Here is a 21,920-nt window from a genome sequence, read left to right as displayed (position 1 = left end):
ATGAATTCCAGTACCATGCATATGAGAGTTCGTCCTTGTATAGAGAAAAGATGAAATGCCTTCAAGACAAGTATATTTGGAATAAGGAGCTCAAGGCCAGTGATCTAGTGTTGTTATTCAACTCAAGGTTGAGGATGTTTCCTAGGAAGCTCAAGTCAAAGTGGAGTGGTCCATTTGAAATTGTTGGTGTGACACCCTTTGGTGATTTGGACTTGAAGAACAAGAACAATGAAATATTTTGTATCAACGGTCATCGGGTGAATCACTCTCCAGGAAAGTTTGTGAGAGCCATGTTGTGGCGGTTCTGTACTTCAAATGAGAATGTTATGACATTGCTTCATGCCACGACATTAAATAAGGCGTTTCTTGGGAGGCAAGCCAAGTTCTTTCCTTTTTCACTTTTAGTTAGATGTTGTTTCTAGTTTTTAACTAGATTTGAAGTGTGCTACAGTGAACATATTAGATATTGAGATGATGGATGAAGTTGTGCCCTGCATGGGAAAATGTCGACCACACTTTTATTAGTGCGGTGGCATAAGAGGGGATGCAAACCGCGGAAAATTGTTCGCAGCCGCAAATCTTACCTGCAGACCGCATTTTCAAGAGGCTGCTGAGATGCTAAATTGAAGGTCCTCTGAACTTTTCTCCCAAAAGTGCAAAGCTCATTTTGCGGATCATCACAAATTATGCGATCCTAGAAGAGCAATCTCAGAGAAGTCATTGAAACCAGGTTGATAGACATGCGGCCGCACTTGAAAAAGTATGAATCGCACAGTTTCATGCTCTCCACCACCCAAGTAATAGAGTGCGGACTGCATTTTGAATTTTGCGGCCGCACTCGCCCTCTTTCACCCTTACCCTCGTGTGCATATAAATAGAACAATAGAATCCCTATTTATATTTTTTGCCACTTTCACTTCTCAACTGACACTCTAAGAAGAACTACGTGCTTGCACTTTAGATCACCAACATCCACCCACACTGCATTTGATCTTATCACACTAGCACAGTCTGGTATGCATCACTTCAATCTTGTTATTCTTCTTTTTGAATTTATTCTTTTTTTTTTTACTTTTTAACTTCTCTTCAGGCCATATGTGATTTCATCATTTATTTGTGTCTATTTAGGGTAGTTTAACATTGGGGATTTGTCAAAGCATGCTTAGATATGGCTAGGTTGTTGATTATTATGCCTTTACCATGTTACCCAGAATGATTGAACACATAATTACATAACCTAGGTAAAAATGCATGTCATCCGCCAATGTTCTTGATTGTGCGGGCCGCACTTGAAATTGTGTGGTCCGCAATCTTCAAATTTTGGTAACTTGATTGCTACCTTGATTGTGCAGTAGTATTTTATTTGTGCAGCACACACTTGAAATTTTGCAGCCACAAAAGACTTCAACACTATACTTCACAAAACTTCTTCTCTAGGGCCTGAGTATTTTTTAGTTGAGTGTGGATCACAAAAATAATTATGTGGACCACAATTGAAATTCTGCGGCCGGAGATATAGGGCCGCACTGTCCATCAGAGACTTCTCTTTGAGGACTTGGCATAGCTATGCAGAAGTGTGGCCGCACTTGGATCTGTGTGGACCGCACATGAAATTGCGCGGACCACTCTTAACCCATATCTACTACATGCTACAAACTTGAAACACTACTGCTTCTATGGTGTCCTCCAATGCTAACATGAATCTTAACTTCTTTGCAACTTGTATATCAATCGACAACTCTCTTTGTGTATACACAGACAATGGTGCGATGAAAAGGAAGATAAGAGTCACCTAAAGGAAGAGGTTAATAAGGGAAAGGTAGAGGCAGAGGTGCCATGCACCCAAGTGTACAGAAGGCCATATCAAAGAAAACAACTGCTGGCTAGGGGAGAGGTAGAAGACTCTCAGAGTCAAGTTCTTACGTCCCATATAGGGAGGCCTCCGAAAGGAATTCTGTGTCTCTACTTGAAGAGCACAATGAGGAGCATTCTAAGCCATAGGGGTAGTCTGAGCCCCAAGATATACCTTCTACATCATAGAGCACCTCCAAGGGTTCAGTTAGCACCAGCCATGAGTCAAATGTAGCTGCTTAGGACTCTGATTTTGATGATGCTCGAGATGACGAAAGAGGGGGAACGGGTGCAAGAAATGGCATAGTGTGAACAAAGAAGAAGGTTGTTTGGAAAGACTGGTTTTTAGACAATTAGCTTGTGCAGACTTCCAAATTTGGTGGACGTAAGATCCCTTACTCATGAAAGGCAAGTCCTATCAGGATTTTGACAAATACAGTACGACAGTCTTGGGGTAGTTTACTAAGAGGAAGGGTTCAATGAAGTTTACAGAGAAGCTAGTATATTTTAGGGAATACCTTATCTAGGAATTCTACCCCAACCCGACGCATAATTTTAAAGGGACAAATGTCACCAAAGTGCGCAACCTAAAATTAAAATTTGATCAATGCACCCTGAACACCTACCTCGGACTTGAAGATGTGGATCCGAATGTGTATTTGGAGAAGTTGGATGAGAAGGAGGAGGACAGACCATGGCTCATAGAAATTCTTGCAGTTGGGCCTACTCCCCCTTGGATAGGTGCCAGAGTTCCAATCCTCCACCAGACTCTGAGTTTTGAGGCAAAAGGGTGGCAAACGTTTATACCAGACTTGACCCATGCCTGAATGAGAACAACTTGCTACTGGCAAGAGCAGTGCTGGTAGTTTATATCATGGCCAGGTACCCAATCAATATCGGTGCTCTAACATCAGCCAATATCTCTCTTGTGGCATAATAAGGTAACACTTCCTACCCCTACCCCAGCACCATCATTGAGTACTTGATAGACTCCAAGATGGAGTCCAAGCCATTTGATACAAAGGTCAAGCCCACCCGTCCCTTTGATCTGTATTAGCTGCAAGACCCAAGGAACCCAAAGAAGAGCGTTCAGCCTTCTACTACTACTGGCCATTCTGATGAGTCGGTAGTAGTATCTCCTGGTCCATCTGAGATCCCTTCCACTTTATCTTAGCCTTCCACCAGTGCCAGAGCTTCTATCCCCGAGCCATCATCAGCCCCTACTTCATTGCCTACACCAGCTTTACAGCGGGTGCATTTGCCTACTGTTGATACCCATATTTTTTCCTATATATTTTTAATATGCAAAATACCTTCAAAATAGCATAAATATGCATATATAAGCATTTTCAAGTGTTTTATTATTTTTTCATAATTTTAAAGGTTTTTTAACTGATTTATTTCCCCCTTTTTATCCATAAAATCCCAATAATTATTTCCAAAAATTATTATTTTGATAATTCATCTATTGGATTTTTATATTTATGCCAAAATATGACTAAAGTAATTTTTACAATTTTATTTAGTATTCTTAAAGCTAAATTGCATATAATTACAATATTAGTCATTTTAAGGTTTAATTATGTTTTATACACATAAATTGGGTCCTGTATTTTTAAATTGTTAATTACTTATTATAAATGATTTAGTACTTTAAATTAGTTTTCAGAAACCATTTACTATTTTTTATAAATTAAAAGAGAAAAATGACTATTTAACTTATAGCCAAAATTGGCTTTCAAATCTAACCCAAATCAAAACCCAATTCCCCGACCCAATTTCTAATTAAACCTGACCCTAACCCTTTTAAACCATACCCAAACTCGGATCCCCACCTACCCCATCTAATCTGGGTCGTTGATCATTCAGATCAACGGCCACCATTCCACCTGCCTAAAATAAACCCAAACGACCCCCTAAACCTAAAATAATCAACGGCCACCATTCCACCTGCCTAAAAAAAACCAAACAACCCCCTTAACCTAATTCATTTCCACCAACATGCCGCCCTTGAATCCCCTTCCTCTCCAATTCTCTCTGCAACCTCACCCAAACCCTAGCCGCCGCTATCCAAATTAACCGTAATCCCCTTCGATTCTCACTCAATCTATGGACTCCCATGGTTGTTTGAGATGTGTACCGGTCTCCTATGTATCTTGGTTGCCTATTTTCGTGATTTCATGGAAAGATCTCGAAGAGATCTAGTCCAGACTTTGCTCAACTTCTATCCATGGTATATTCCCCGCCATCCATGGTCGTTCAAGTCAGATCCATGGCTTTTCCGGCTAGATCAGTAACTTTTCAAAGTTTTTCTCACTTTCTCTGGATTCTTTGAAACCCTAGTTTTAAGAGCTTTTCGATTTTCTTTCAGATCTGTCTTAGATCTGTGCATGTTATGAATCTCTTAGTGTTTTTCTCAAAAGGTTTTACGATTTCTTTCAAAGTGACTCTTCATCTTCAACGATTAGGGTTTTCTTAACCTCTTTTTAAAAAAGACTTCTTCTCCAATTTTCAACATTGTCTTATAATTTTACTATGTTTAAACGGTTTGTTTATGTTCTTCTTCTACCTGGTTCATCGCGTTGAAAACCCTAAGTATCTTTGGTTTTATCCGAGGTTTTGGAACTGTCTTTGTTTGTTTTGTACATATACTTGTTTCGATTGAGTTCTTTGTGTTTAAATCCTCTTCTTTGTTGACTGATTCTGAGTCCTTACCATTTTTTAACTCGACTATTGTTAACACCCTAATTTTTTAAAAGTTTTCTTCACTTATTACTGTGAGTTTAAAGGCTTTCTCTACTTGTTTCTGACCTTCTTACCTGTTAGTTTGGTTTTCCACTCTGGTTCTATGTGTTAGCCATGACTACTTGACTTGCTGATTACCATGTTTCGAGTGGGTTCTTTCACAACTGAGTCCTTAGCCTACTCATGTTATTTCTGTATGTTTGTGTCCATCTGGTTTGCTTCTGTTTGTTAGTATGTTTGACCCTGCATGTCTGATACGCTTGTTCATTTATATGTCGAGGTGTAGAATCATAACCCCTTTCTTGATTTATCTTGATTTCCTTAAGTTAGGGTTTGATTGCAAGGTTTTCTTATAAACCCTAATTTTACTCGTTTGTTTAAGTTGACTGATTCCCTTCCTTTATTTGCTGTGGTGTTTCACCCCTGTGAATCCCTTCCCCAAATTAAATATATTCTGTACCTAGACTCAATTATTTACTCTATACCTTTACTACCCCCTTATATGGTAAGAATCAATCTTCCTCAAACTGATTTCTTTCCTTGATTATCTCTGTTAGTATCCATTCGAGCTATAATTCCCTGATTAAAGGGAAGTACTTATATTAATTGATTCTGATTGTGATTACTTCCATATTTGTGTTAAACCTTTACTTGTTACCTTATTTTTCCCTTATTTTCAAAGCTATAAATACCATAAGTCTTTCATTAACAAGACACGAACAATTGAGTTCAGAACACACACTTACACATTCAAACTCTCTTTCTTTCTCTACTACTTGTGCTACTGCCTTGTCTAGCCGACTGAAAGCCAAGGCTAGACTGTGGAGTTCTGATTGCTTTACTTTTCTTTTCCTGCACTTTGCTTCTTCAACTGGTATGTCCCTAGTTTAAAATTCTGAAACTCAAACCTATGTGTTCCCTTGTTGTCAATCACTATCTCTTTCTGCATTGACTTAATGGCTCATGTTGTTGCACTTTTTGTTTACTACTTTACTCAGCATGCTTAAAATTCTGCCCTCTTTTGTTCAAATATAATTAGCTTGTTTACTTGTTCTTGCTTATGTCCCTCAACTAGCATGTCTTCTAATGTACTTGATTCATGACTAATTATGTGTTTCTGTTTTTGGGTACTCTATGTCCCCAACCCCTACTCCCCTGTTTGTAACTACTGAAGCATGTACTCCTCTTTGAACCTGTGTTGTGGTGTTGTTGCTCCTTTTCCTTGCTCTTTTTCAAAACTCTTCTGCTGTTTTACAAACTTATTTCAAACATGTTGTTTTCAAAACTATTTCAAGCACTCTCACATGTACTCTTAGATCATTAGGTTTTGCCCCTCTTGTGTGAGCCTTGCTTTGGGACCCTTGAGCTCCCTCTGAACCTAGACACATAAGGGCTGGCCTTTCCATACTACACCTACTCTTGGTTATGCAATCTAGGTGTGAGCACTGCCCGGGATCCCTTGAGGTCCTTAGGGAACTCTGACACACCCAGATATGAGAAAGGCTTTGTAACAATATTGGCATTTGAGGTGGTTTATTATATAACTTAGAGAGGAAGTCAGAATCAGGCTTCTTGTAGTTGTAACTTCTTACTTTTATTTCTTATGTAATTCTATCATAGTCTGTAATAATTTGTAAACAAGTATTGGGGTGACTAGTGAAAATGGATGGGAAAATATGCATGCTTAGTTGTTAAAGGGTAGAAAGCATGTTATTAGGTTTATATTCTTAATTGTGTGATAGAAACCATGTTTAGGATTCATACATGCATTAGAAAACCATGTTCTTGGGACCTATGTTTCTTGCTTCAACACTTCATTCATTAGTCCATGCTTTATGTCTATCACTTAGAAATCCTGCTCCAAGGGCAATAACAACACTGGTATAAAAAAGTTGTTATTTCAAAAAATTTGCAACTCTTGTGTACATTTAGAAATCATGCCTTATGGATTCATTTTCAACAACCTTGTAATTTGCATGTGCATATTAGATACCATGTTCTAGGATCCTGTTTGCATTCTGTTTAAAACGCTTAGTTAACTACTGATTCATGAAAAGGGTAGTAAAGCAATAATTTTCACATTGTGATGTTTTCTAAGTAAAATTGGCAATAGTCTCTACAACTAGAACATCATGTTTAGGTAATAATAATAAGCTCCAAACTGTCTCTTAATAACTCTGAATAACTGCTGCATCTTGCTTTGTGCCTAGGCAAGCCTTAGGTAATAACTTAAATAAAACTGGAACTCTCTTTGTTTAATTATCAACTGTCAAAATTAGTAGGCAAACCTGATTCGGGCTTCTTTTCTGAGTCATGTAATAAATCTGGTTCTGATGTTACCACTTAAACACCCTGCTTTAGGATTTTAAATTCATACCGTAACTGTGTATAAGTCATGTTGTCTCTGTGCATTATTTATGGAGGTATAACTGAGCCTTCTGCTTGCTTTCTGTGTTTTTCCCCTTTTAGATACAGTCCTACTTGTTTTATATGTCGCCTTAGTATTTTGCCTTTAAATTTGAGGGTCTGCCTAGAACCTCCTTATAGGATAGGAGTCTTAAATTCCTCCGAGACTGATAGAAAAGATGGGTAACGGCATCCAATAAGAGTCAAGACCAATCTTCACTTAATTACCTTTACGGGGTGGGAAATGGTAGATATGGATATAATGACCGGTGCGTTAATACCACGTGTATCCCCTCTTTTGAGGAGTGTCATACCGGGTATTGCATTGATGTGATCCATATTACAATCAAACCTAGGACACCCCTTTACATTCATAAGCGTGCTTAGATTGTAACTCTGTTCGAAACCTTGCTTCATTAATCGCTTTCAAACACTTATGTATTTAAATCCCCTATTATTTGAGTCATACTTGCTAATTGTACAAATTCACAAAAACTGTCTGGCCGGGAACCACACTAATGGATCCTGAGGGGTGCCTAACACCTTCCCCTTAGGATAATTTCAAGCCCTTACCCTATCTCTGGTTATCAAACGCAGTCGTAGATAAACCATGTAGGTGCCCTAACGCGTTATGTGGCGACTCTTCAAAAATGCAATTCCCAAAAGGAAATGAGTCATTACACCCCATGAACGTCAAAACCCGGAACTCCTCTCTACGGAGGGGAAAAAGGGGGGGCGACACCTACGGGCCCACTGTCTATTTTACGGGTTTCTCAGATGCTCATGAGTCTTAACAACTGGATACAAACAGCTACATCAAATCTGTTCGAGATATCTAAATCAGTTGCAGGGCAGGCCTCTACACAGTCGGACCAATTTAACATTGACATGAAGCTCACCAATGTCTTGGTCAACTATAGGGTGATTATGGACACACCAGTACAACACGGTGCAGTGATTGAGTTATTGACCAAGCAGGTGAAGAAGATGATAAAAACATAGGCCAACAAGAAGTCAATTGACTCACTCTGATGAAGAGGTGACTAAGAGACGAGGCTGGAAATTTGCCATTCGGCATGCTACTAGACCCCACCCAGCCTTACCCAGTTCAACCTTCTCATGATGATCCCGCTGCTCAAACTGAGGAGCCTTGCCTTGCATCCAGCACTGATGCTGTGGTACATGATATGTTCACTTCTCAAGAAGCGCCCGTAGAGGATGATGACATTATCAATTAGATGAGCCACCTCTGACAGATACTGTTGGTGACACCATAATGACTGAGGACCCTTAGGGAGTTTCTTCACCCTTCTCTGATCTTTGATCTAATTTTGCTAAGAATTTGGGGGATAATTCTTCTTTTTATTTTGGGGGGGGGGAGGTGAAAAATTCTATATGTGATGATTGACACATTTGATAACACTGGGATGTAATAATTGGATGATTTTATTTTGTTTATCTTTAGTAGTTTGTTACATTTAGTAGTAATCTTTAATTTGGATTATTTTGGTTGTATAAATTTTATCTTTTCCTTTGTTATAAGCCTTTGGTTTTCTTAATGGCATAATTCTTTCCAAAGGTGATTTCTTGTGTAAACCAGATGACTCTTTCTGAGGATGGATAGTGTAACAACTTTCTTAAGGGAATGAATATATTTTATATTTAAGTAATAGTAGTAAGTAGTAATGAATAAAAGTCTTATTCAAGTTAGTCAATGAAAATAAGTTATTTATATTTCTTGTGGTACCAACATACTTAATTGCATGCTTATGGTTTGAGACAAGGTTGTTATTGTTCATTTTTTTTAAATAAGTAGCTCTAGTAAAAGTGAGAGTTTGAGGCTCTTGAGTTTCCTTTGATAATCATTAGGGGATTGAGTGGACCATAGAGGTCTTTAACTTGATTGTGATTATTGTGGGTTTTAGACTCCATCCCCTTTTATGGTCTAGTTGCATAACATGTGAGATGATATTTTTTTTGCTAGTCCAAGTACTTGAGTGAATAGTCTAGAACTTGCCCCGAATGTGTCTCAAAGCAAAATTCTAAGTTTGCTTGGTTTGAAAGATGATGGTAGGCTTTGTTTGGACCGTTTGAGCTTTTTATTGCCACCCTATGATCGTTATTGTAAGGCCCCGTGAAATTTTTACTCAAAAACCTAAAATCTCATAGTGCCAAGTTAAGAATATGTGCTAGAAATTTATAAAGCTTGTCGCGGTTTGGACCTTTTGGATTGATATTTATATTAAAAAGTTAAGGAAAAAAGTTTTTCAGAAGAGCACATTTTTGCGGCCCATTATGCGGCCGTATAATAGCAATGTAGGCCGCATAGCTGCCATAGAGTGAGACAGAATGTTGACTACTTTTGAGGACAACTGTGCAGCCAATTATGTGATCGCATAATCAATATGCGGGCAGCATAGTCGTCGCATAACCTCCTTGGGATTTTTGCGAAGGACAGTTCTACGGTGCATTATGCGACTACAGAACAGGTATGCGGACCGCATATTGATCGCATACCCAGGCAGAATAGTCAAGTCTTGAGGGATACTTTTGTGGTCCCTTTTGCGGGTCGCATATGCGACCGCAGATTGAGTCGGGGCTCCTATTTTCTAACTCTTAAAACCCGACCCCATTCCGTTAAAAACACCCCATTGGACCATCTTGTGCTATTTTCTACTACATTTAGAGTGAGAAAAAGAGTTCTAGAGGGAGAAAGTGATCCTCACCAAGTCACTATTCAATCCTCGCCCAAATCTTTGAAGATTATCAAGTAAAGTTACTAAGACTTCATCCTAAGAGGTAAGAACTTGTGCCCTAATCTTTTATTTCGAAATTCCTATTATAATAAGTAATTAACATGTGGGTTCATGGGTATAAGGGTTGATTATCTTGCATGCATGTATGATAAAAGGGTATGGGGAGATTGTGAGCTAAAAATGTAACAAATGGGGTGTAGGATGATAGAATCACTTACAAAAATGTCTTAAGATCATAATGCACACTTAGTGCTTGATAATGTGCTCAAATGAGCTAGAATCTTGATTATCTCTCTAATTTTTGGTTCAACTTGTAATTCTCATAAAATAGATCGAAGTTGTTAAGAGTTCCAGAATTATTGTAAGAATTTAAGGAAAGCTCTGTTGAGGTATGTATGGCTAAAAACCCCTTTTTCTTAGAAATTGAGCTCCCTTGGTGTCCATGCAAATGTTGTAAGTCAGAAATTTAATTAATGTAGTATTTGATATTTCAAGTGAATTGGTGTTGCAAGAATATATGTGAAAGGTGTGTCTCACTGTGTTCAATATGCTATTCTTGTTAAATTGAGGATGTGTGAAGAATGTGAACTATGTGGTAAAATGCCTAGATTTCAAGTCAAGTTTAAACTGTGATTATTATGCCTAACTATGTGAAATCTTCTCTATGCTTGCAATTTGAATTTCTCTCGTATGTGCCTATTATCTTAAATTGTAAGATTAATGTTGAAAGTGGAAATGGTGTAAAATATGGGGGAAAAGGATTTGAGTTATGAAATGTGGCCTAGTGCCAAATATGATGTTATAATTGTGGCCCCAAGTGCCGATGAACTGATATATGTGAAACAAAAATTGAAGTGAGATGATTGATGGAAAAGGGAAACGTCTTGGTAAGATGGCTTAGCCGATCGGGCCATGATCGGATGCCATGTTGCACACATAGTGGTATTGTGTTGATATTTAAACCGAAAAGTGAGAATGAAATTATGATTGAGGTATATGTCTCGAATGAGACAACTTAGCCGATCGGGTCTTGATCGGATGTCGCGCAAGAAAGCAATGGTATTGTGAATAATGATGCAACAGTATGAAATGTCCCAACCTAAATCCATGGAAATTATGTGAAAGCTATGTGATCCCTTTTTATTGATGATGTGGTGATTGTTTAAAAATTTTGTTGATCCTTATGATTTCCTTATTCTTGTGTGGTTGTTCTTTCTAATGAGATGGTGTTTAGTTATACATACTAGTACTATTCTATGGTACTAATGTCCCTTTTGCCGGGGGCGCTATATATTTGAATGGATGTAGGTGGTTCCGTAGCAGTTAGTGCCGACAGCAGGTAGCGGAGCATCCTCCTCTCAGTAATCTTGGTGAGCCCCTTTTCTTCCAGGGGTTATGCAGTATATCTTTTGTTATAAATTACCACTTTTTGAGGTATAGCCGGGGCCTTGTTGTCGGCATTATCATAACTGTCTTTTGTATCTTTAGAGGCTCCGTAGATATTCGTATGGGTTATGTACAGGCGTTGGATAGGTCACTGGACTATGTTGTAATTCTAAACTCATGTTCTTCAAAACTGTAACTGTATGAAATTTTGGAAACATAACTATGGTTTAAGGGTTGTAATATAAAATGAACTAGCAATGTTATATGTACGATCTTTCCCACTGTCTAAATAAATGAAAGCATGGTTTCTTGATCATAGTGAGTTGGGTGTAAAGTGTCCAAAAGGCTTGCTCGGTTGGGCTCACTCGATTAAGCGCTAGTCGCGCCTCCCGAGGTTGGGGCATGACAGTTATCCCTGGTCAACCCCTTTTAGACTTTAGCCTTTATCTGTTGATAAACATACTACAAGCCTTTACCCGTTTGAACATAATCTTCTCTTGGCACTCGAGCCCTCCTAAGCACTCATATGCAGTAAGTGGCTCAAAGAATAAGTTTGGGGGGGGGGGAAGTTTAGAAATCCAAAGAGGTATTAAGGCATTAAAAAGAGAGAACAAAAATGATCTCCATGAAAGAGAAATAAGAAAAGAAAGTGATAAGAGTAAAAAGAAGTCCAAAAAGGGGACAAAAGGGAGATTGATGGAATTGAATAAGGCAAGTACCTCTAGCACAAACACTAAGCGAGAAAAAGAATGAAATTGTCAATATAGAGTAATGGAAAGTTTCTCTAGCCCCCAAGAAAAAGAAATGCCTCTAAGGGTTTGACAAACGTGAGCCAAGAAATAAGATGTGAAGTGCTTAAGGAAGGGTGTAACCACTTATATCCCATATGGTGTAATACCCCGATCCAAAAGCCTTCATTACAACCTGAAAGAATTCCTATTTGATTTCGAACCGAGTAAGCTTACATTAGTGAGATTTACATGAGGGGCAAGCATATGGCATTTGAAGCTTAGCTTGTGACATTCCTTTGTGAGAGAAGAGTGAAACCTTTGTTGCACTAGAAATTGAGTGTTAAAATTTGAAGTAAGCATTTCAAATGGAAGGTAGAAGAGGAAGAGTTTGGAGTCCACCATGATTTACATGAAAGAATAAGAGTCCTTGATGAATGAATTCAATTCTTGAAGCTCAAATGTCACACTAGAGTTACATGCAAGTTGCATATTTTTTGAAAAATTTGACACCTTATTTAGAATGCATGAGTATTGTGGGTAATTGTTGATCCCAACTGAGCATGAATTACTTATAGGTGACTCTTTAAAATGATCATCATTGAGGGAAGAAGGGAACTAATCTAGTTGCTTGAGGACAGGCAAAAACTTAAGTTTGGGGGAGTTGATAAGCATGAATTTTAACAACTTATCAGTACCTTCTTGCTTTACCTTTAGTATGAAAGTAAAGATTCCCCCCCCCCCCTCAATCTAATAAATATGGGTGAATTGCAGGTGTGCTGGGGAATGTGAGCTCAATCAATAAATCTGACTCAAAGAGGAGATGTTCCACCTAAGATAAGTCAAGAGGAGAAATGCAAAGAATAGTGCAGTCCGCATAATTCTATCTACGGACGCAAAAGCAAATGCAGCCTGCAGAAAATGACATGCGGACACAAAGGAGTAAACTGAAGCTTAAGGGATATTTGGTAGAAGTGTGGTCCGCAAACCTAAAGATGCGATCACACTTAAGGTTTACACTGATAAACCCGAAAGATAAGAAGATACAATTGAACAAGTCTGAAGCCTCCTCAGAGTGAGGTCCGTAACAATTTAGTGTCGCCGCAGAAGCTGAAGTGCAGCTACGGAAGCTTATGTGCGACCACAGAACTCATCCAACGGAAAGCACTCGCAACAGTAACCTACCAAAGTGCAGACTGCGGTTGATAAGATACGGCCACAGAACCCTCCGAAGGGTATTTTTGTCAGGAATTCTAGAGTACTACAAATAGACGTGAAACTCTTTTTAGAGCATATTTTGTATTGTAGCAGCAACTGGTAGTTAATTTTAGCCACTTTAGGCAACCTTGAGCTACAACTAGAGAATATCAATTACTTTTACACTTTAATTTTAGTTTTATGTCTTCAATTATTTCTTCTTTTCATTTTTTTATGTCAATTTCTATGAGTAGATGGATTTTATCTAGGGTTGTGGTCCAACCCTAGTTTGTAAAATTTATGGGTATTTGATATTAATGTTTGCTAATAATTGGCTTAATATTATTTAGCCTTGTTTATGCTTTATGGTTAGAATTAATGGTTGCAAAATTAATTCATTCCTATTTGACTTTCTTCTTACTTGAGAAAGAGTAATTTAGTCTAGGAAACCATGGCTAATAAGAAATTGAGCTAGTTGAAGTTTTGATTAGTTTGATTAAAAGATTTTAACAAAAGATAGGGATAATCTAACTTGGACCCATATTTATTGTTTTGATAGCTACCAATTTGGTCTTAAGAAAGCCAATTTGGACACAATCACTCTTTAGTCGAGAGGTATTAAGTGGGTACTTGTGCTTTTAGAGTCACAAAATACCCCGATCTACCAAGTAAGCATAGATTTACTCTACCTGTTAGGTTTATACCTAGGTTAAGGTTACAACCCTAGGCCTTTCCCTATTTGATAAAAATATCAAAAATATTTCAATCATTACTTACTCATTAGTTAGTTAAATTTCTTAGTAGTTAATTTAGATAATTATTTCCTAGTTTTGTTTGGAAGCTAAATCTAGTTATTTCGAGATTCTTCCTTGAGTATTTACCTCAACACCCATTTTAAACTCCTTGTGTATTCGACCCCGACTAACGTTGGGTTTTATTATTGTAACGATCGTTTCATATTCCTTAATTGGGTGTGGATTGGAAGTGACCAAAAGTCTTTGTTTTCTTGGTAGTGGGAGTGGGTACATCCACCTCCTTTGTCTCATCCTCATCCTGAAGGACTAGGTCCATCTCCTCTATTTAAATTCTGTAACTTGTTTCTCACTCTTTTTCTTCCCCTTGGTAGCAGCCTTCTTGGCACTTTCAGCTAAGCTCTTTTTCAAGTTGGCCTCATTCTGCTTTTTCTGGTTCCTTGTAGTTCTTCCTCTTGTGGGTTGAGTCTCTACAAGGATAGAAGAGACAGTCTTTCTATTTTTGCCACCCATACCCTTTTTGGGTGTTTGTACTCTATAACTCTTCTTTCTTTTGGGATTGTAACTATCAGATACACTCTACAACAGATCATGAAGGAGTTCCTTTCTAGAAGGAACAGTTTCTTGGAACCTTTTCCTTAACCTAACCAACCCCTCTGCTGCAGTAATGTCCCTAGAACCACTACTTTTTTCTCTTTCAACAATTTGTTCCTCATCTGCAATCTCTTCACTCTACAACACCATTGCCCCTATTTCTTCATTAAAACCAGCAAGAATGGGTGAGGTGGATCTAGTCACTCTTAATTCTTCCCTTCCGCTCACATTTGCTTCAACACCGTCACTCTCTTTTTGTTTTTCTTTTTCATTTTTACCACCAATTGTTTTAGTACCAACAGTTTATACACCAACAATAGAACCAACACAAACCTAGTTTCAAGATTTTATGCAATTTCAAAAGCAACACCAGAAGATTTTAGGCGAAATGGCTTCCTGGCCATTTAAACTTGTAGGGCTTTTGAAAGCCGATACACGAACTTTGGATTTTCCCATTTGAAAACGTCTACTTTAGAAATTTTTTACTAATAAACACCTTTGACCGTTGACAATGCTTAAGTGACAATGCTTAATTGCGTGTTAATCATCGGTATTAACCGCGTAAATATGATAAATAATTAATTTAAAAAATAGAAAAATTTATCGGGTTAGATTTATAGAAAAGCCATTTCAATTCATCAGGTCTGACTATTCTTCAATTTTTAACCATTCAATCTTGCAATTCCAAGCCATAGAGATTGTTCTCCACACCAAGAACTACCTCTCCACCAAAAATCAGGAGATTTCACTGTAGGAATCGCCACTTCTGATGACTTGCAACTCTCCGGCGGGCTCTAGTTGGTCGAAGATGGCGTTCCAGTAGTCCAAATTGCCCAAAAGCAATGCCAATCGATTCCTACTGCTGATGAGGTCACGCCAATTGGCCACTACAACGAATTAATTGTCACAACTTTAAAGAAAACCAATTCTACGACAGTACTGATTGGAAAATTTCTCCGGCAATCTACCTAGCTAGAAAAAAAATAAGAAAAAATTGGAGAGAGAGGAGAAGACGAAGGAGAACCTAGGAAGGGAGTGCTGATATGGAAGTAGACGAATGAGTTGTAGGTGTGGGAGGGGAAGGGGGATGATGGGAAGGAATGGGGAACAGGAAGCTGGAAGGGTTTAAGTTTTTTCTTTCTTATTGTATTTATTTTTATTTTTAAAATATAAATATAGGTGACAATTTTTATTTAAAAAATACACATGTCATTAGTTGGGTGGGGTCTTACTTTTGGATTGGTCATTTGCTGACTGGATGGACACGTCTATGTATGTGTAATACACGCGCATAGGCTCAAGGGTCAGATGTGTTTATTAGTTAAGGGAATCATGAGTTCAAGTGTTCAAATGAGAAAATCCGAAATTCATGTATCGGTTTTCAAAAGCCATAAAAGTTTAAGTGGCCAGGAAGCCATTTCGTTACGATTTTAACCCGAAAGTTACCTGTTCAGTTTCAGATAAAACTGGTTCTTCCCCCTCAGTTGCAGACCGGAAAAAATCATTAAATTTTTTAGGCTATTCTATTTGACTAGCCTTCAATTTCTCATTCAACTTCTTAGCTTGTTCTCTGGTTGCTACTGTTTTGCGAGCCATCATTTTTACATACTTTTTCTTGGGGGTTTGGGTAGTTGAAGGTGTAGGTGAAAGTTCTTGGGTGATGAAGAAGGATTCTTAGATTTCTTGGGGTTTTCAATTGTGTTTGCCATCTGATCAGTTTAGGGAGTTGAAAGAATTTGAGAGAGATTTAGGGTTTTGCAAATTTTGATCTTCAAAAAATTTTGAGATAAAGGAAAGGAGTAAGGTCAGATCAATTTAAAGAGTCGGTAGTTTTTTGGAGTTTAGAAGTCTTTTCTCATTGGGAGTTTTAGTTTGAAAAGACATTGGACTCTTCCTAAAAATCTCGGTAATTATGGCGCGTGGATTCTTGTGGTGAAACTGTTTCGTTTGTAACCGATTGGTTTAAAAAGAGTTTTGGATAAAGTGAGACTCTTTTTCAGATCATGATTCATATGCAGTTATTTCAACTTATGTAGAATGTTGAAACCTTATAAGCTTGATGAACCAGGTTGTTCACTGAAAGTTCTCTTGTGTAAGACTGAATGTTTTCAAGAAAGTAAGGGTAATATCATTTGACATTAGTGATACATTTTAGTACATGACACATGAGTATACTAATAAAAGTATTAGACTGAGCAATATCTAATGTAATTATTTACAAAATTCACAAATTATTTAACCAATCATTGAGTTAGAACCGATTTCTTTTAGGTGATCTTTATCATCCTTAATTCCAACATGTTCCTTTCAAAGTGATCCCTACTCAAAGCCTTTGTGAAGATGTTAGCAATTAGCTTATTAGTAGCACAAAATTCCATAGTGAATAAACCCTTCTCAAAGTTATCCCTTAGAAAACGATGTCTAACATCTATGTGCTTAGTTCTTTTGTGATGGATCAGAATCTTGGTCATACTGATTGTACTAGTATTGTCACAAAAGATAGGAATACAACCTACAACAATTCTAAATTCCATTAATTGTTTTTAAAATATTGAGCACAACATGAGGCAACATTCACATACTTAGCTTCAGCAGTAGATAATGCCACACAATTTTGCCTTTTGGTAGCCTAATATACAAGACATAAGCCAAGAAAATGTGCCATACCTTAAGGACTTTTTCTATCCACAAGAAAACTTGCATAATCAGTATTAGCATATCCCACTAAATCAAAATTACTACCTTATGGATACCATAGGCAAAAATCAGTTGTGCCTTTTAAGTATCTCAAGATCTTCTTGTCTGCCTTCAAGTGAGACTCCTTTAGATTTGCCTAAAATCTAGCACAAAGGCCTATACTAAAAATAACGTCTGGTCTACTAGTAGTGAGATATAACAAAGTACCAATCATCCCCCTATATATTTTCTGATTAACAGATGAACTAGGTTCACAATTCAATTTTGTGGTTGTTGTTATAGGAGTGTCAATTTCTTTGGAATCTTCCATCTTAAACCTTTTGAGCAACTCTTTGACATACTTTTGATGAAGTTCATAGTTCCATTCAAATTTTGTTTAATTTGTAAGCCTACAAAAATTAAACTCACCCATAATACTCATTTCAAATTCACTCCCATTAGCTTAGCAAACTCTTTACTTAACCTATTAGTTGTTGCTCTAAAGATTATATCATCAACATATATCTGAACAACCAAAAGATCGTTACCTTTTTCTTTCAGGAATAAAGTATTATCAATTTTACCTCTCTTATAGCCATGCTCAAGCAGGAATTTGGATAATCTTTCATATCATGCTCTTGGGGCCTGCTTGAGCCCATCAAGTTCCTTGTAAAGATTGTACACATTCTTAGGACATTCCTTTCTTTTAAAGCTAGGAGGTTGCTTGACAAACATTTCTTCCTTTCGATAGCCATTGAGGAAGGTACTCTTGACATCTATCTGATGGAGAGTGAATTCCATGTAAACAGCAAAGGCTATGAGAAGTCTAATTGCTTGCAATCTTGCAACTTGAGCAAAAGTCTCATCATAGTCTATACCCTTCTCTTGACTATATCCTTGAACCACCAATATTGCCTTGTTCCTTGTAACTGTTCCTTCTTTATCAAGTTTGTTTTTGAAGATCCATTTAGTGCCAATTATTGTTCTGTTCTTGGGTATTGGTACCAGATGCGAAACTTGGCTTCTCTCAAATTGGTTAAGTTTATCTTACATTATATTCACTCAATCTACATCCTACAAAGCCTCAAAAACATTTTAGGTTCAATAAGAGACAAGAAAGCATCAAAAGCACATAGATTTTTTTTAAAGAAGATCTAGTTTTGATTCCAGAGGTTGGATTGGTATGTTCCCAATGGGATAAGAACTTTGATACTTGTAAGGTTTCACAACCAACTAGTTTTCTCTAGATGTTCCTTCATTATTTTGTTTTTGAGGAATAGGTTCATGGATAGATTCCCTCGAGGTTTGAGGACCAGTTCCTCTCTGGTCCGTTCCCCCTATCAGGTTTCCATGAGTGGAAGGACCCGTTCCATCACTTATTCCTTCATGTGATGTCGTTTCAGGCTGGATTGTGTCTTTATCATTTGAATTTCTTATCAGCCCAATCTCTTCATCATTATGTTCCTGCCTCTTAGACAGAATGTTAATTTTTATCAAAAATAACATGTACACTTTCTTCTACCCACATAGTTCTTTTGTTGTATATCTTATATGCTTTACTATGTGAAGAATATCACAAGAATACTCCCTCATTAATTATGGGATCAAACTTTCCTAGGGAGTATTTTCATATTATGAACGAAGCACTTGCATTCAAATTCCCTAATATGGGCTTCATTTAAGTAACTCATAGGGAGTTTTCTCAACAAGGGGCCTAGTGATGCACCTATTTATGATGTAGCATGCAGTGTTCATAGCTTCTGCCCAGAAGCTATGAGCCAACTTACTAGCAAGTAACGGTCCTAGCCATTTCCTCCAAAGTCCTATTCTTTCTTTCAAATACTCCATTTTGTTGTGGAGTTATAAGAGCGGAAAAATTATGATTTATGTCATGCTCATCACAAAATTCAGAAATTTAGCATTCTCAAACTCAGTACCATGATCAGACCTAATTGATGCAAGTTGATTACCTAGTTGTTTTTTAGCTTTTCTAACAAATGAAGTGAACATGTCAAATGTTTCCTCTTTAGATGTTAAAAATAGTGTCTAAGTAAATCTAGAGTAATCATCAACAAACACTATAACATATCTCTTACCACGTCTACTCATTGTCCTCATTAGTCCACACATATCCATATGGACCAGTTTCATTGATGAGGTAGTACTCACCATTTTCTTACTTTTGAAAGAGGATCTTACTTGATTTCCCCTTATACAAGCCTCACAAACTTTATCTTCCTTGAACTTAATGTTAGGCAGCCCTATCACTAAGACCTTGTAGACTAATTTATTGAGTTGACTTAGACTAGCATGTCCAAGTCTCTGATGTTAAAGGAGTGAATCACTGTCAATCATGCTCAAGCAAGTGAGTTCATTATCTGAAAGTGTAGATAGATCCACCACATATATATTTTTCACTTTTTTACCAGCAAAACTATTTTGTCAGTGGTAAGATTAATCACAAAATATTTTATAGAGGTGAAGGCTATCATGCTTCCTCTATCACATAATTGTGAGATACTTATTAGGCTATATTTCAGCCCATCTATCAGGTAGACATTCTCAATTGAGTGAGAATAAAATTTTCCTACCTTCTCAACTCCAATAATCTCACCTTTTTTTTCCATTTCCAAAGGAGACATTACCTCCTTTAAAGGCCACAAGTGAAAGGAATTAGTTCTTGTTCCCTGTCATTGCTTTGGGCAACCATTATCCATGTACCATATTTGGTTGATTTCCTTAACTTGGACATGCAAAAGGAATCAGGGATTAGTCTTAGGAACCCAAACTAGTTTGGGTCCCTTTCTATAGGCAAAAGGATAATTGAGATTCTTCTTTGCCCAACTTGGCAACCTATTCTTCCCTAGAATTTTTTTTTTGTTTCTTAGACTTGCTTTTTCTTTTGCTACACATTCACTCTTATAGTGTCCAGTGTTACCACACTGACTGTAAATCTTATTCTCAGGAAGTGTGAGGTACTTGCTTTTGGGATCCCATTTAGGTGCAGAGTTCCCAAAGCTAGGTCCCCTTCTGTTGTTGTTATGGTATTCTTGTAGCCATGAAAAAGCATTAGAGGACCTGTTCCATTTACATGTTCTATCAAGCTCATGTTTAACCTTTGTCAAGTCCACTTTCAAAACTCTAATATGTTCATCCATTTTGTATAACTCAACCTTTACCTTTCCTAAATCTTCTTCTAGTGTGAGTTCTATGATACAAGCTATTTCTTTACCTGTTCCTAACTTCAATTTAGGATTTTCAGATCTAATTTATAATACAGTTGTATTAAGTGCATGAACCTGATTCTTCAAAGCTGTATTTTCTTTTTCAGTTTCACACACCCTAATTTCCAGGTTTTTGCACCCTGCTTTTATGAAATGACACACTCTTTTGATAGTTGTTCTTTTTTAGTACTTACATCTTCAGACTCATTAATTAACTCCAGTAGTAATTCAGATAATCTCTCTTTAGAAAAGAACTTGATTTTATCTTTTAATTGAAGGAAACTTTCCTCAGGTTCTTCATCATGTTCTTCTTCTAATCCTCCAATATCCGTAAGAGCTCGTTAATCATCATAGTCATCCTCATCAGAACCCTCATCTTAGCTATCTTCCCAAGCAGCGACAATTGCTTTGGTCGACCCTTTATTTTTGCTCTTCTTGGAATGAACATGTCGCTTTTTCATATTCCTTCATTCAGATCTTTTATTTTTCCATTCGATCTCCTACAAAGTATAATTCTTGATCATGTGATCAGTATTTCCACATTTGTAAGACCCATCAGTCACCAGCTTTTTTTTAGATCTTTGGCCTTGTTGTAGCTTCCACTTCTTGAAGAACATTTTCCTCTCCTTAGGTACTTCTTGAAGTCTTTGGTGATCATTGACATATCACTATCTTCTAAATCAGAACCTTCAGTGATTTTGAGTGTCCGACTACTTTCCTTCTTAGGTACATGCATCTTCATGGTTTGCCTCCTATGTTCATAAGCTTTGAGATTTCCAATCAACTCATCCAAGGGAAGTATAGCCATGTTCTTTGATTTCTGAATGGTCGTGATCTTGCTTTCCCAAATGACTAGTAAAACCCTAATTAGGATCTTTTTAACCTTTCTTCTTCTTGAGAGATAATCCTTCCAAGAGACCTTAATTAATCTGCCAAGTAGTGAACCTTGTGTATATCTCTTGAATGGTTTCTCCATCCTTCATGGCAAAATTCTCATTATCGTGAAAACAACAAAGTTCCTCTTGATCTTTTCACTTTGAGTTGTTCCTTCATGAGATATTTGTAGTGTGTCCCATATTTTCTTGGCAATGAATCATCCTTGGATTCTGTTGTACTCATCAGAATCAAGTCCACAAACAAGCCATTTATTAACTTTAGTATTTTTCTCCAACTTCTTCAAATCCTCAGCAGTACAGTCAACTCTTATTTCTGGGACATCCCCACCTTCAATATTCTTCTTGAGTGTTGACAGTGGACCATTAGTGATTATATCCCCTAACTCATAATCTTCTTCCTGCAAATGATCTCCCATCCTTACTTTTCACCATGAATAGTACTGGCCATTATAGAGTGGTGGATTAACAGTGGATTGTCCTTTCTAATTTTCAGGTGGTTCACCCATCTTGAACTTTTCATAAGGTGTTAGCCTCTTCAAGGATAACCTGCTCTGATACTAACTAATGTTTTATACTTCAATACCATACAAGAGTGGGGGTGATTTATGTGGTGTCTAATTTTTGCATCCACTAGATAGAAGGACCTAATTCTTCTACGCATTCCTTAAGCTATAGTTGCGGAAAAGTAAAGCAGAAAGTAAAGAATACA

At 37.3% G+C, this 21,920-nt stretch overlaps 1 protein-coding gene across 1 annotated transcript; it reads right to left on the bottom strand.

Annotated features, from left to right (window-relative positions):
• Positions 1-14,145: 14,145 nt before the first annotated feature.
• On the bottom strand, positions 14,146-16,011 carry LOC138871152 (uncharacterized). Its single transcript, XM_070149012.1, has 3 exons — positions 15,952-16,011; positions 14,474-14,553; positions 14,146-14,386 (listed from the first exon to the last, which is right to left on the bottom strand). Exons 1-3 carry the CDS (start codon positions 16,009-16,011, stop codon positions 14,146-14,148), a joined length of 381 nt encoding a protein of 126 aa, XP_070005113.1.
• Positions 16,012-21,920: the final 5,909 nt, after the last annotated feature.

This window comes from Nicotiana sylvestris, chromosome 6 (genome assembly GCF_000393655.2).
Source record: "Nicotiana sylvestris chromosome 6, ASM39365v2, whole genome shotgun sequence".
Classification (NCBI taxonomy): Eukaryota; Viridiplantae; Streptophyta; class Magnoliopsida; order Solanales; family Solanaceae; genus Nicotiana; species Nicotiana sylvestris.
Note: the sequence above shows the minus strand (reverse complement) of the source record. Positions and strands in the feature narration are given on the sequence as shown.